The sequence below is a fragment of the Tachypleus tridentatus genome, chromosome 11, assembly GCF_004210375.1.
Source record: "Tachypleus tridentatus isolate NWPU-2018 chromosome 11, ASM421037v1, whole genome shotgun sequence".
Lineage (NCBI taxonomy): Eukaryota > Metazoa > Arthropoda > Merostomata > Xiphosura > Limulidae > Tachypleus > Tachypleus tridentatus.
In genome coordinates, this window is record NC_134835.1 from 29,274,145 (window position 1) to 29,287,405 (window position 13,261).

Below are 13,261 nucleotides of genomic sequence, written 5' to 3' on the forward strand. Positions count from 1 at the left end.
AACATGAAGGAAAGTGACACTTTTTCTTTATTTATTTTTACAAGTTGTTTAAATAATGGCACTGAACATTTAAGAAAGCGTGGAGATGATTCTGTTTTGCAACATCTCATCTATAAAAAAAATGTTAACCATCATAACTCTGCCACACCTTTACAACTGATATAAAATGAATTATGAATAATAATAGAAGAAATAGAAAAACTCTGTTCTGTCACAGATCTGGTTTAAGTACATTATAAATATTAAACATACAGTAGGACCAACATCAATACAAGTATTTGAAATGGATTAAACATTTAGTGAGACTTTTCCCTCCATCCAAGTAATGTTCACTAATTTTAAATATTACACTAACAGTGGGGCTATGTAGCTAAACAGATCTATTTCATAAGGAGTAAAGAGATTAAATACAGATTAATGTGATCCTATCACATCTATAGAATTAACGTAGATTGAACAGAAGTACTAAATAAGAAATAGTAGTAGGAATACGACACAACTCACATTAGTAATAAAAATGAAACTTAAGTGATACCCTGTGGGGCTGAGATATTAGTGGAATTTACAAAACAATCATCAGTCTGACTGGTTATATTCAACTAATCAGTAATTCTCATAAGATGGAAAGATAACTGAGAGCACTAATTTCAATTTGTTGACTATTTTCCTAAGATTAATTGAATTAATCAATTTTGGTCACCAGATCACTGGAATAATCTCAAACAGTAATAACCAGAAAAAATAACTCATTATTTTCTTGACATTAATACATTTAATCACAATTTCGATTAATAAATCCTTCTACTTGACACTACTCAATGTAATTATTACTTGCAGATTATCAATTATATTGACCAAGTTAATCATACAGCTCTAGTTATACACACAATTTTAATCTATACTGAATAACAATAATAGTGAGACTAATTAAAAAATGTACTGCTTTCAAACTTCATACTATACAACAATGATACTGCCTATAACTAATGCACTGATCAAGACATCCTTGATGACGAGAAACCCACTTGAAGTAAAAATTTATTATAAAGACAACTGGTGCGAGTATGAAAACTTTACTTAAAATGAAGTAGAAAACAACATTTCGACCTTCTTGGCTCATCTTTATGTTAACATAAGATTAAATATTAACTCTCTTTGTTAATCTAAAGATGATCTAAGAAGGTTGAAACATTGTTCTATATTTTAATTAAAGTTTCAATACCCATACCAGTAGTCTTTAGAATACAAGACATTCACAGGTTAATTAATAAAGATCTCAATACCCATAAATAACAAGCAACACAGCTTTTCTAACAATGAATACAACAGTTTAAGAAAACAGGACAACAACAAGAAATCAATGCAACAAAACATTTTCCTTCCAATGAAAATACAGAATAAACAAACACAGTTCTTTAAATATTTTATAAGAAATGTTTACAGAAGAACAAGTGGCTTTAATACCTCTTTTCCATCTTCAAAACATACATTATCACGCTTGAGAATTAATTTCTTTGGCTCATCTGGCACAAGTTCATCACGTATAAGATCATTAAATTTTGTCTCAGGTCTGTAAATAAATTATAAAGTAAAGATTAATTAAAACTGTCATTGTAGCTCCTATATTACACTGTACAAAAAAATAACCACAATGAGATTGGGTAATTGTTCATAAACGTAAAGGAAAGAAAAATATTTTATCACTTTTAACAAAGTTCACCAGTGAGCTTAAATACTTTATGCCATCTTTTTATAACAAATTATTTCATTATTAAAACATAAGTTCATATTTGCACTTAAATTTTGGTAAACAGTAGAACATTTTAACCAAAATACAATAAAGATATAAATTAAAAAATCTAATCATGAAAATTTTATCAATCAAACAGGCAAATATTACTTACAGTACTTAAGTGTTGCAATACGAGGCAAGAAGACATAGCAAGTTGAAACAAATTAGGTAAAAATTCAAAAATAAAAATAAATTGTTCTGCTCACTAAACACAGCACTATACAATTAAATTTATCTCAACACTATACATACATTCAAATTAGATTTAACATGAATGTTTATGATAAAGTAGTTACTGGCCTCTCTTTGCTTCAATATTATAAGATAAAAGACGACAATAACCTTGTAAACAAATTACATTTTTCAATGCAAAACTTGAGTTATGTGAATACTAAAATAAATTAACTGTTAGATGTGTACTTCAACATTAGCTTGAAGGGTTTGTGATTGTTTGTACTTTATTTTTTCTCCATGTTATAGTGAAAAATTATAGTAATATTCTTAAACTTAAAAGAACAAACCTACACCTACAAAATCTAATTTTAATATGCAGAATTCTAGCAACAGGAAATTTTAGTAAACAAATGTGCAATAATGTTTGTTTTACTTATCTGTTAACATTAATAGAGTTACTGCAAACTTTATTAACAGAAATGCTTTGTTGTATCTGCTACAGGGTATTACAACCCTCATCTGAAAAAAATTATAAAATATGCTCTGTATCTTAGTGTTAACTGACATGAAGAATCATGTTATAAAAACAGCATCCAGAAGACACCATTAAAGTTTTTTTGGTTTTTTTTTTCTGGGAGATGTATTTGGTATTACAGAATATAAAACTTGATTTAATATGAGATGTATTTTGTATTACAGAATATAAAACTTGATTTAATATGAGGTATTTTGTATTACAGAATATAAAACTTGATTTAATAAGAGATGTATTTTGTATTACAGAATATAAAATTTGATTTAATAAGAGGTATTTTGTATTACAGAATATAAAACTTGATTTAATAAGAGAGGTATTTTGTATTACAGAATATAAAACTTGATTTAATAAGAGATGTATTTTGTATTACAGAATATAAAACTTGATTTAATAAGAGGTATTTTGTATTACAGAATATAAAATTTGATTTAATATGAGATGTATTTTGTATTACAGAATATAAAACTTGATTTAATAAGAGAGGTATTTTGTATTACAGAATATAAAACTTGATTTAATAAGAGGTATTTTGTATTACAGAATATAAAATTTGATTTAATAAGAGAGGTATTTTGTATTACAGAATATAAAACTTGATTTAATAAGAGGTATTTTGTATTACAGAATATAAAATTTGATTTAATAAGAGGTATTTTGTATTACAGAATATAAAACTTGATTTAATATGAGATGTATTTTGTATTACAGAATATAAAATTTGATTTAATAAGAGGTATTTTGTATTACAGAATATAAAATTTGATTTAATAAGAGGTATTTGGTATTACAGAATATAAAACTTGATTTAATATGAGAGGTATTTTGTATTACAGAATATAAAATTTGATTTAATAAGAGGTATTTTGTATTACAGAATATAAAACTTGATTTAATAAGAGAGGTATTTTGTATTACAGAATATAAAACTTGATTTAATAAGAGGTATTTTGTATTACAGAATATAAAATTTGATTTAATAAGAGAGGTATTTTGTATTACAGAATATAAAATTTGATTTAATAAGAGGTATTTGGTATTACAGAATATAAAACTTGATTTAATAAGAGTGGTATTTGGTATTACAGAATATAAAACTTGATTTAATATGAGATGTATTTTGTATTACAGAATATAAAACTTGATTTAATAAGAGAGGTATTTTGTATTACAGAATATAAAACTTGATTTAATAAGAGGTATTTTGTATTACAGAATATAAAATTTGATTTAATAAGAGAGGTATTTTGTATTACAGAATATAAAATTTGATTTAATAAGAGGTATTTGGTATTACAGAATATAAAATTTGATTTAATAAGAGGTATTTTGTATTACAGAATATAAAATTTGATTTAATATGAGAGGTATTTTGTATTACAGAATATAAAATTTGATTTAATAAGAGGTATTTTGTATTACGGAATATAAAATTTGATTTAATAAGAGAGGTATTTTGTATTACAGAATATAAAATTTGATTTAATAAGAGGTATTTGGTATTACAGAATATAAAATTTGATTTAATAAGAGGTATTTTGTATTACAGAATATAAAATTTGATTTAATAAGAGAGGTATTTTGTATTACAGAATATAAAATTTGATTTAATAAGAGGTATTTTGTATTACAGAATATAAAATTTGATTTAATAAGAGAGGTATTTTGTATTACAGAATATAAAATTTGATTTAATAAGAGAGGTATTTTGTATTACAGAATATAAAATTTGATTTAATAAGAGGTATTTTGTATTACAGAATATAAAATTTGATTTAATAAGAGGTATTTGGTATTACAGAATATAAAACTTGATTTAATATGAGAGGTATTTTGTATTACAGAATATAAAATTTGATTTAATAAGAGGTATTTTGTATTACAGAATATAAAACTTGATTTAATAAGAGAGGTATTTTGTATTACAGAATATAAAACTTGATTTAATAAGAGGTATTTTGTATTACAGAATATAAAATTTGATTTAATAAGAGAGGTATTTTGTATTACAGAATATAAAATTTGATTTAATAAGAGGTATTTTGTATTACAGAATATAAAATTTGATTTAATAAGAGGTATTTTGTATTACAGAATATAAAATTTGATTTAATAAGAGGTATTTTGTATTACAGAATATAAAATTTGATTTAATAAGAGGTATTTGGTATTACAGAATATAAAATTTGATTTAATAAGAGGTATTTTGTATTACAGAATATAAAATTTGATTTAATAAGAGAGGTATTTTGTATTACAGAATATAAAATTTGATTTAATAAGAGGTATTTTGTATTACAGAATATAAAATTTGATTTAATAAGAGAGGTATTTTGTATTACAGAATATAAAATTTGATTTAATAAGAGAGGTATTTTGTATTACAGAATATAAAATTTGATTTAATAAGAGGTATTTTGTATTACAGAATATAAAATTTGATTTAATAAGAGGTATTTGGTATTACAGAATATAAAATTTGATTTAATAAGAGGTATTTTGTATTACAGAATATAAAATTTGATTTAATAAGAGGTATTTTGTATTACAGAATATAAAATTTGATTTAATATGAGAGGTATTTTGTATTACAGAATATAAAATTTGATTTAATAAGAGGTATTTTGTATTACAGAATATAAAATTTGATTTAATAAGAGGTATTTTGTATTACAGAATATAAAATTTGATTTAATAAGAGGTATTTGGTATTACAGAATATAAAATTTGATTTAATAAGAGGTATTTTGTATTACAGAATATAAAATTTGATTTAATAAGAGAGGTATTTTGTATTACAGAATATAAAATTTGATTTAATAAGAGGTATTTTGTATTACAGAATATAAAATTTGATTTAATAAGAGAGGTATTTTGTATTACAGAATATAAAATTTGATTTAATAAGAGAGGTATTTTGTATTACAGAATATAAAATTTGATTTAATAAGAGGTATTTTGTATTACAGAATATAAAATTTGATTTAATAAGAGGTATTTTGTATTACAGAATATAAAATTTGATTTAATAAGAGAGATATTTTGTATTACAGAATATAAAATTTGATTTAATAAGAGAGGTATTTTGTATTACAGAATATAAAATTTGATTTAATAAGAGAGGTATTTTGTATTACAGAATATAAAATTTGATTTAATAAGAGGTATTTTGTATTACAGAATATAAAATTTGATTTAATAAGAGGTATTTTGTATTACAGAATATAAAATTTGATTTAATAAGAGAGATATTTTGTATTACAGAATATAAAATTTGATTTAATAAGAGAGGTATTTTGTATTACAGAATATAAAATTTGATTTAATAAGAGAGGTATTTTGTATTACAGAATATAAAATTTGATTTAATAAGAGGTATTTTGTATTACAGAATATAAAATTTGATTTAATAAGAGGTATTTTGTATTACAGAATATAAAACTTGATTTAATAAGAGAGGTATTTTGTATTACAGAATATAAAATTTGATTTAATAAGAGAGGTATTTTGTATTACAGAATATAAAATTTGATTTAATAAGAGAGGTATTTTGTATTACAGAATATAAAATTTGATTTAATAAGAGGTATTTTGTATTACAGAATATAAAATTTGATTTAATAAGAGGTATTTTGTATTACAGAATATAAAATTTGATTTAATAAGAGAGGTATTTTGTATTACAGAATATAAAATTTGATTTAATAAGAGGTATTTTGTATTACAGAATATAAAATTTGATTTAATAAGAGGTATTTTGTATTACAGAATATAAAACTTAATTTAATATGAGAGGTATTTTGTATTACAGAATATAAAACTTGATTTAATAAGAGGTATTTTGTATTACAGAATATAAAATTTGATTTAATAAGAGAGGTATTTTGTATTACAGAATATAAAATTTGATTTAATAAGAGGTATTTTGTATTACAGAATATAAAATTTGATTTAATAAGAGGTATTTTGTATTACAGAATATAAAACTTGATTTAATATGAGAGGTATTTTGTATTACAGAATATAAAACTTGATTTAATAAGAGGTATTTTGTATTACAGAATATAAAACTTGATTTAATATGAGAGATATTTTGTATTACAGAATATAAAACTTGATTTAATATGAGAGGTATTTTGTATTACAGAATATAAAACTTGATTTAATATGAGAGGTATTTTGTATTACAGAATATAAAACTTGATTTAATATGAGAGGTATTTTGTATTACAGAATATAAAACTTGATTTAATAAGAGTGGTATTTGGTATTACAGAATATAAAACTTGATTTAATAAGAGTGGTATTTGGTATTACAGAATATAAAACTTGATTTAATATGAGAGGTATTTTGTATTACAGAATATAAAACTTGATTTAATATGAGAGGTATTTTGTATTACAGAATATAAAACTTGATTTAATATGAGAGGTATTTTGTATTACAGAATATAAAACTTGATTTAATAAGAGTGGTATTTGGTATTACAGAATATAAAACTTGATTTAATAAGAGTGGTATTTGGTATTACAGAATATAAAACTTGATTTAATATGAGAGGTATTTTGTATTACAGAATATAAAACTTGATTTAATATGAGAGGTATTTTGTATTACAGAATATAAAACTTGATTTAATATGAGAGGTATTTTGTATTACAGAATATAAAACTTGATTTAATAAGAGTGGTATTTGGTATTACAGAATATAAAACTTGATTTAATAAGAGTGGTATTTGGTATTACAGAATATAAAACTTGATTTAATAAGGCTTTCTATTTTTAATAGTTATTAAAACCATTTCCCATATTAACACAAAAGTATAAAATATACAAGTTCTACTGAAACATTTCAATAAAGTACAATCTATTATTTATTCTCCCACAATAAATATTTTGAAACATAAATTTACTCACAATCTTGTGTTTTTTGTTTTATTTACAATGACAGCAGTTCCATTCTGGTCTACATTATGGTCTAATCCAAAGTATGCAGCAACACGGTGGACTAGCATCCGATGATATGAGCTCATATGGGGAAACTTGAAAGACTGTCTCCTACACATTACAAAAGCATTAAGATCTCCCTGTAGCATATACAACAACCAAAACTAAAATTTGTTTTTCTCTCAGAGTACAAACAACAACTGACAAAACAGAAGTTGTGGAAATAATAAATTACTTTATTCCTTTTCACATAACCACCCACAATTTTCTTTGGGGAGGGGGGTACGTATGAGAATTGCACTTGTGCAACAATACATATGTTATAATGTTAATTTCATTCACGTAATTGATAGCAAAAGTGTCTAATTAAATTTTGATTGTAACCCAGTGACTTGTACAGAAAAGGTTTAAAAAATTTGTTTCACTTTGTTCATTACTAACTCTTGTTTAGTGAAGTATCTTAAAGCATGTTATTTTTTATTATCATATGCTTAAAACCTTGTCTAGTAATAAAAAATCATACAAAAAAAGCATATACGAACAGCCAATTTGACTATTCAAATCTCGAATCTAAAGTTATAAGACACAATAACTGTACACAACTCAGTCTTTGTTAAATTATTTTTCAAACTATGTCGGTATCACACAATTTCATCCAATTTTAATACTGCAATCATTTACTAATCCTTTCTGGCCTGGAATTTCTAGGTCACACTCAGAGAAAATGTGACATAACCCATAAGTATTTTGCAAAACCAAAATTATAACACATGTTGAGATTACAAATTGCAGTAGATTATGTTTTATTACTATCTGTTTTGTTTTTGACATTTATTCTTTTTTTGGAATTTTTATTCAGGTCATGTACAAAAATAAATGTTTTACCTGCACAGACAACTTATTAAAATATCAAACATCAAACAACACATAATTTAAAACAAACCTGTTCCTCACATTTAGTTAAGATAGGTTAAAAAACAATGAATATTTGAAGTACAGGAACTGTACAATTAAACCATCCACATATTTCCTGTTATAAATTTCTTCTATCTAGTGTTGTCAAAATAACATGTTTCATCTACTACTTTGGATTATTTACTAACAATCTCTTAATCCCTTTCTTCCATATGTGGAAAGGAAATTTCCAAATTTTTTTGTTTATCAGGAGGGTTTTGTACATGCTGTTTAAATTAATAACTTTTTAAACAGCTTTGTGCATGTGTGTATGTTTTGTTTACATAACTACTTTGGTAGATTTATTTCTGAATAAAAAAAATCTCACTATGGTAATTTGGCATCTAATAGTGAAGGTTACCACTATTAGTTACAAAACCATGAAATGCAAAGTAGCACAGACCAGAGACCCATTATATGCTCTATTTCTATGGTATTTGAAACAGTTGTAAGGACATGGACAAACGTTATGTACAATACTGTATAATATAAACACTATATACTTATGTTAATTATAGTGCTTTAAAATGTGTTATTTTTTTCTCACAATATTCTTCCTGGATGATGAAACCTACACTAATTTTTTTAATAAGTTTGTTAGAATGAAATAAACAAACTTAAAGTACTGTGAAAAGATATAAAATGTAAATAAATGTAGAATGCACATCTTCACTGAACATTTAATCTATTTTTTTAAATAAACAATATTTTATATATAGGAAGATTAAGAGATACAGACAAGTCTTAAAGTAACAGAAACTACCTAGTCTATCAGTCATTACTTTGCATTATACTCTCCCCCATTGTAATTTGTACAGCTACCCAAAAAATCCTAACTTGCAAAATGTTTCATGGTTAAGATACCTGTTCACAATACGAGACTTTTATGAGGTATTAAATTTTATTAATGAAATTGCAAAGCTTTTGTAATAGTGTACAGGGGCAGTGAAATGGTTAAAAATAACAATAAATTGCAGTTCAATATATTTTGGAAAGTGCTTAAAATAGAATGTCGAGTAACAATGTTGCCTGTACCTAACTGAAAGACAAGGTAATGATATGTTTAGACAGCAAAGATACCATGAAATAATGCTTGTTTTCCATTAATCGTGAGTGTATTTACATCATTGATCACTTAATAATAAATATTACTTACTTGCTATCTTTTATCAGACTCGTTAGTTCCTGTTCAATCTTCAACATTGTCAAACGATCCTTCTGATTCTTATGCAAGGTCTCAATGATGAACTGCTGTAGATCAATTCCAGTAGAATCTGTGTAGGTTTCTGTACTGGAGTCTGACAGACAGAAAGTTTACTTAATTTAAATCTAGTATACAAAAAGTAACAAAATTCTCTACAAGAACTGACCAACCTCATAGCCATTAAAACACTTGTTCCTGGTTAGTTGTTTAGCATTTATTGGTGCAAATCAACTGGGCTATCTGGACCAAACAACCAGTAAAAAGATAAAAGTAAAATCATCAAAATATGTAAAAAGGAATCATGCTAAAACAAAACAGTCCAATTTTCAAATCAAGATCTTAAATGGAGTTAAAAAGACCAATGGCCCTTAAAAATTTTAAAACACAGCTAAAGTGGACAGTGTCACCATCACCAATGATACTGTCCAACATCAAGGATAGACCCACAGTAAAAATGTTTAAAATGGTGCGATTGCTCTTGGTCATAATGACAGCACAACAGTAAAATGTAGGCTATTATGACCTGAGTCAATGTGCATCAATATCAGATAAAAGAAAGCAATGAGTTAAAAAACTGTGATCAATGCGTAACCTAGCCAGAACAACTTACAGAAACAAGACAGCCAAAAGGCAATAGAAGGTTTGATCTGAAAAAGATTGTTATCACATTGCTCATGCTCACTCCAAGTTGACTGCCAACTGGTGTGAAGCTGTGTCTTGAATACAGGATCCCAGTCCATGTATGGGACAGGCACAAAGATGATAGCACCAGAGCAGACAGACTTAACTGCGACATCAGCGAGCTCATTCCTGTGAATACTGATGTAGCCAGATATCCAGAAAAACTGGATAAAAGTAGATGATAGAGAAAAATGGGCAAATCGGTTTTAAATATCAACTTCAGTAAGCGATTGAGGACAGTCTGTGGTTGCCATTCAATAAACTTCATCCTCGATGCCCAACACAAAATGTGAAGGTCATCAACATACAGACCTTTTTCAACTGTATGGAAAAGTTGTCCACTGATGGCATTAATCTTTATAATGTAGTGTAACACTCAAGACACAGCCCAGAGGGACTCCAAGTTCCTGTGGAAAGGACAAGAAAGTGTCAAACCCACATAGACTTGGAATCGTCAGTTCAATAAAAAAAATGTTTAATAAAAATGGGTAAATGTCCACGCAACCTGTACTAGTGGAGGTCTCACAAGATTGCATACCTCCTCATAAGCTTTCTCAAGATAAAAAATACAGAAACAAGATGTTATAGCTTTAGAAATGCTTCACTAATTGACATTCCAAGTTGATTCAGATGGTCCATGGTGGAGAGCTATCATAGGAACTCACATTGAATGGGTAAGAGGAGGTTGTTTGATTTGAGGAATGACACAAGATGAGCATTAACCATCCTCTCTGAAACTTTACAGAGACAGCTTGTCAAAGTAACTGGACAGTAGTTCAAAGGCACCTTGGGATCCTTCCCAAGCAGAGGAAAAGGGTGTACAATAGCAAAACAACAAGCATCAGGAAAAACATTCTCCTACCAGATCCAGTTAAAAACAATCAGCAAGACAGGCAGGAGAGAGAGAGTGCAGCACCTTATAATGAATATCATCAAGTCCAACTTGTGTACTGCCAGACCGATGAAGAGCAAGCTTAAGTTCTACCAGCATAAAGGTGCAATTGTAGTCATAGAAACGATCAGCCCAAAAGGAAAGAGTCGATCACTCTGCCCGCGTCTTCATGGCTAACTAAGAAGATGAAGGATGAAGCAGAAGTGCTAGATGCATGAGAAAATCTTTTACTGAGAGTATTGGCAATGTTCTGGGTATCAGCAACTTCCTGGCCATCAGAGAGCAAGATCAAAAGTGTACTGTCCACCAGCCTTTCAAATCTTGTCTCATATGACTTTGGAACTGTGGTAGAAGAGATGCTAGAAGTGTATTTAATCCAAGATTCCTTCTGGCTTTGTCACCTGATTTGCTGAGCACGTGCACGAACTTGCTGAAATGCAATGTGGTTTAAAAGTGTGAGATATCTTTTGTGAGTATTGTTGAGGCACCTGCTCAGTGTATTCCTAAAACCTTCACATGTTTCCTATAGTATTCTTGTTCTTGGAATACACTGAGCAGGTGCCTCAACAATACAGTCAAGTCACTACTGCCATGCAGTTGTCTATCACTGGCTTACAGATAATGACAGGATCAAGTTCTGAGAGTGCAGTGAAAGAGGGCCAGTTGGTCAGTTTCTTATTCATAAGAAACTACAGACTTTGTATTTAGACATTACAAACTTCTAATTTGAAAGAAAGCTGCATTTGACATAACTGACACAAAAACCAATATTTATGGTTTTTTTCAAATATTCATTTTCAAGTTAAGGAATTATCTAATGTATAATACTATAAATTTAATTATAATTTGATATCAAACCTATTGACACCCATTAATAAAATATTAACTCAATAACTCTTTGCATGCAAGTCTACAAACATGACGACATGCTCTTTGACCCGATCATATGAAATCCCACAGCAATAGGGAAAATTAACTTGAATAATCTATAATAATAATAAGAAGAATTGGCCTCATATTGTTCCCCAAAAACACTTTAAGCAATGAATCAGTCTCACTTATCACAAAACTAGCAGAAAAGTAAGTGTATAAAACATATGTACCTAAAACAACAAGAGCAACATGAGAATTAATACCAGATATTTATTTTCAAATACCTGTCATTTAAAATAATTTTTTTAGTTAGATAAATAAAGTGAAAAATGTGTTATCTAGTGGTTAATTACATGTTTATTTACTCTCACGATATGTAGACAAATGGCAATAAGAGATTTACCTCTTGACCATGTAGGAGAAGACTCATCAATGCTTCCTTGAGAGCTACCTTGTTTCTTAAGCTTGTGTCTATTGGATGACCCTTTGGTCTGTGTCTGAAAAGTAAAAGATTCCAATATAGATATTACTAGAGACATTTAAAAGCTTTCAATGTGTGGTTTATGAACATTACTTACAAATGGAGATAGACAAGTAATGGAATTTGATAAATGATTAATCATCAGGTCCATTATTCAATTCAATTAATCACTCTCACAATATGATTTGGATAGTGGAACTAATGGTAAACATATGAGACTAATTTAAATTAGCTAATTATTCTCACTAGTTGTAGTGTTAATAAATTATGCTGAGCAACCACAACTTAATTAAAAGTAATGAGAAATCATAATTTCAATATTTCAATTACTTTAATAGTTGGAATAATTTAAGCAACAATTAGCAACACTGTGAAAGATGAGTTATTTTTATAACAATATGTCATTACAATTCTGACTTGTCTATAATTATGCATGATAATCAGCATAATGGATGCTGTAGGTAATTGATTACATTCATTATTCATCCTACAATCTAGAATGTTTTTAAAAATATGCAAATCTCAATACCTCAATAAACATTTGAAATTTCTACTGCCTTTAAACTCTGTTTTCTAAAAATTAAAAAATGGTATTTTACAGCCAATAAAATATTAACAGAAAATATTCTAAATTTTAGAGATTACTCAGTTATTCTGAGTAATCAGGGAAAAATCATATAAATAACAATGAGGATATTCATAATAAAGTATCCTTGTTCAACACTAA

At 26.8% G+C, this 13,261-nt stretch overlaps 1 protein-coding gene across 36 annotated transcripts in view; it reads right to left on the bottom strand.

The window, feature by feature from the left end:
• Positions 1-13,261, bottom strand: part of LOC143231838 (R3H domain-containing protein 2-like) — a 49,943-nt gene that overhangs the window by 19,788 nt on the left and 16,894 nt on the right. For all 36 annotated transcript variants that reach the window (XM_076466546.1, XM_076466542.1, XM_076466528.1 and 33 more), the window contains 4 exons: positions 12,457-12,550; positions 9,560-9,701; positions 7,420-7,560; positions 1,465-1,570 (listed from right to left, as the gene is read on the bottom strand). In XM_076466546.1, coding sequence (XP_076322661.1) covers positions 1,465-1,570; positions 7,420-7,560; positions 9,560-9,701; positions 12,457-12,550 — 483 coding nt within the window. The remainder of the gene's footprint in view (positions 1-1,464; positions 1,571-7,419; positions 7,561-9,559; positions 9,702-12,456; positions 12,551-13,261) is intronic.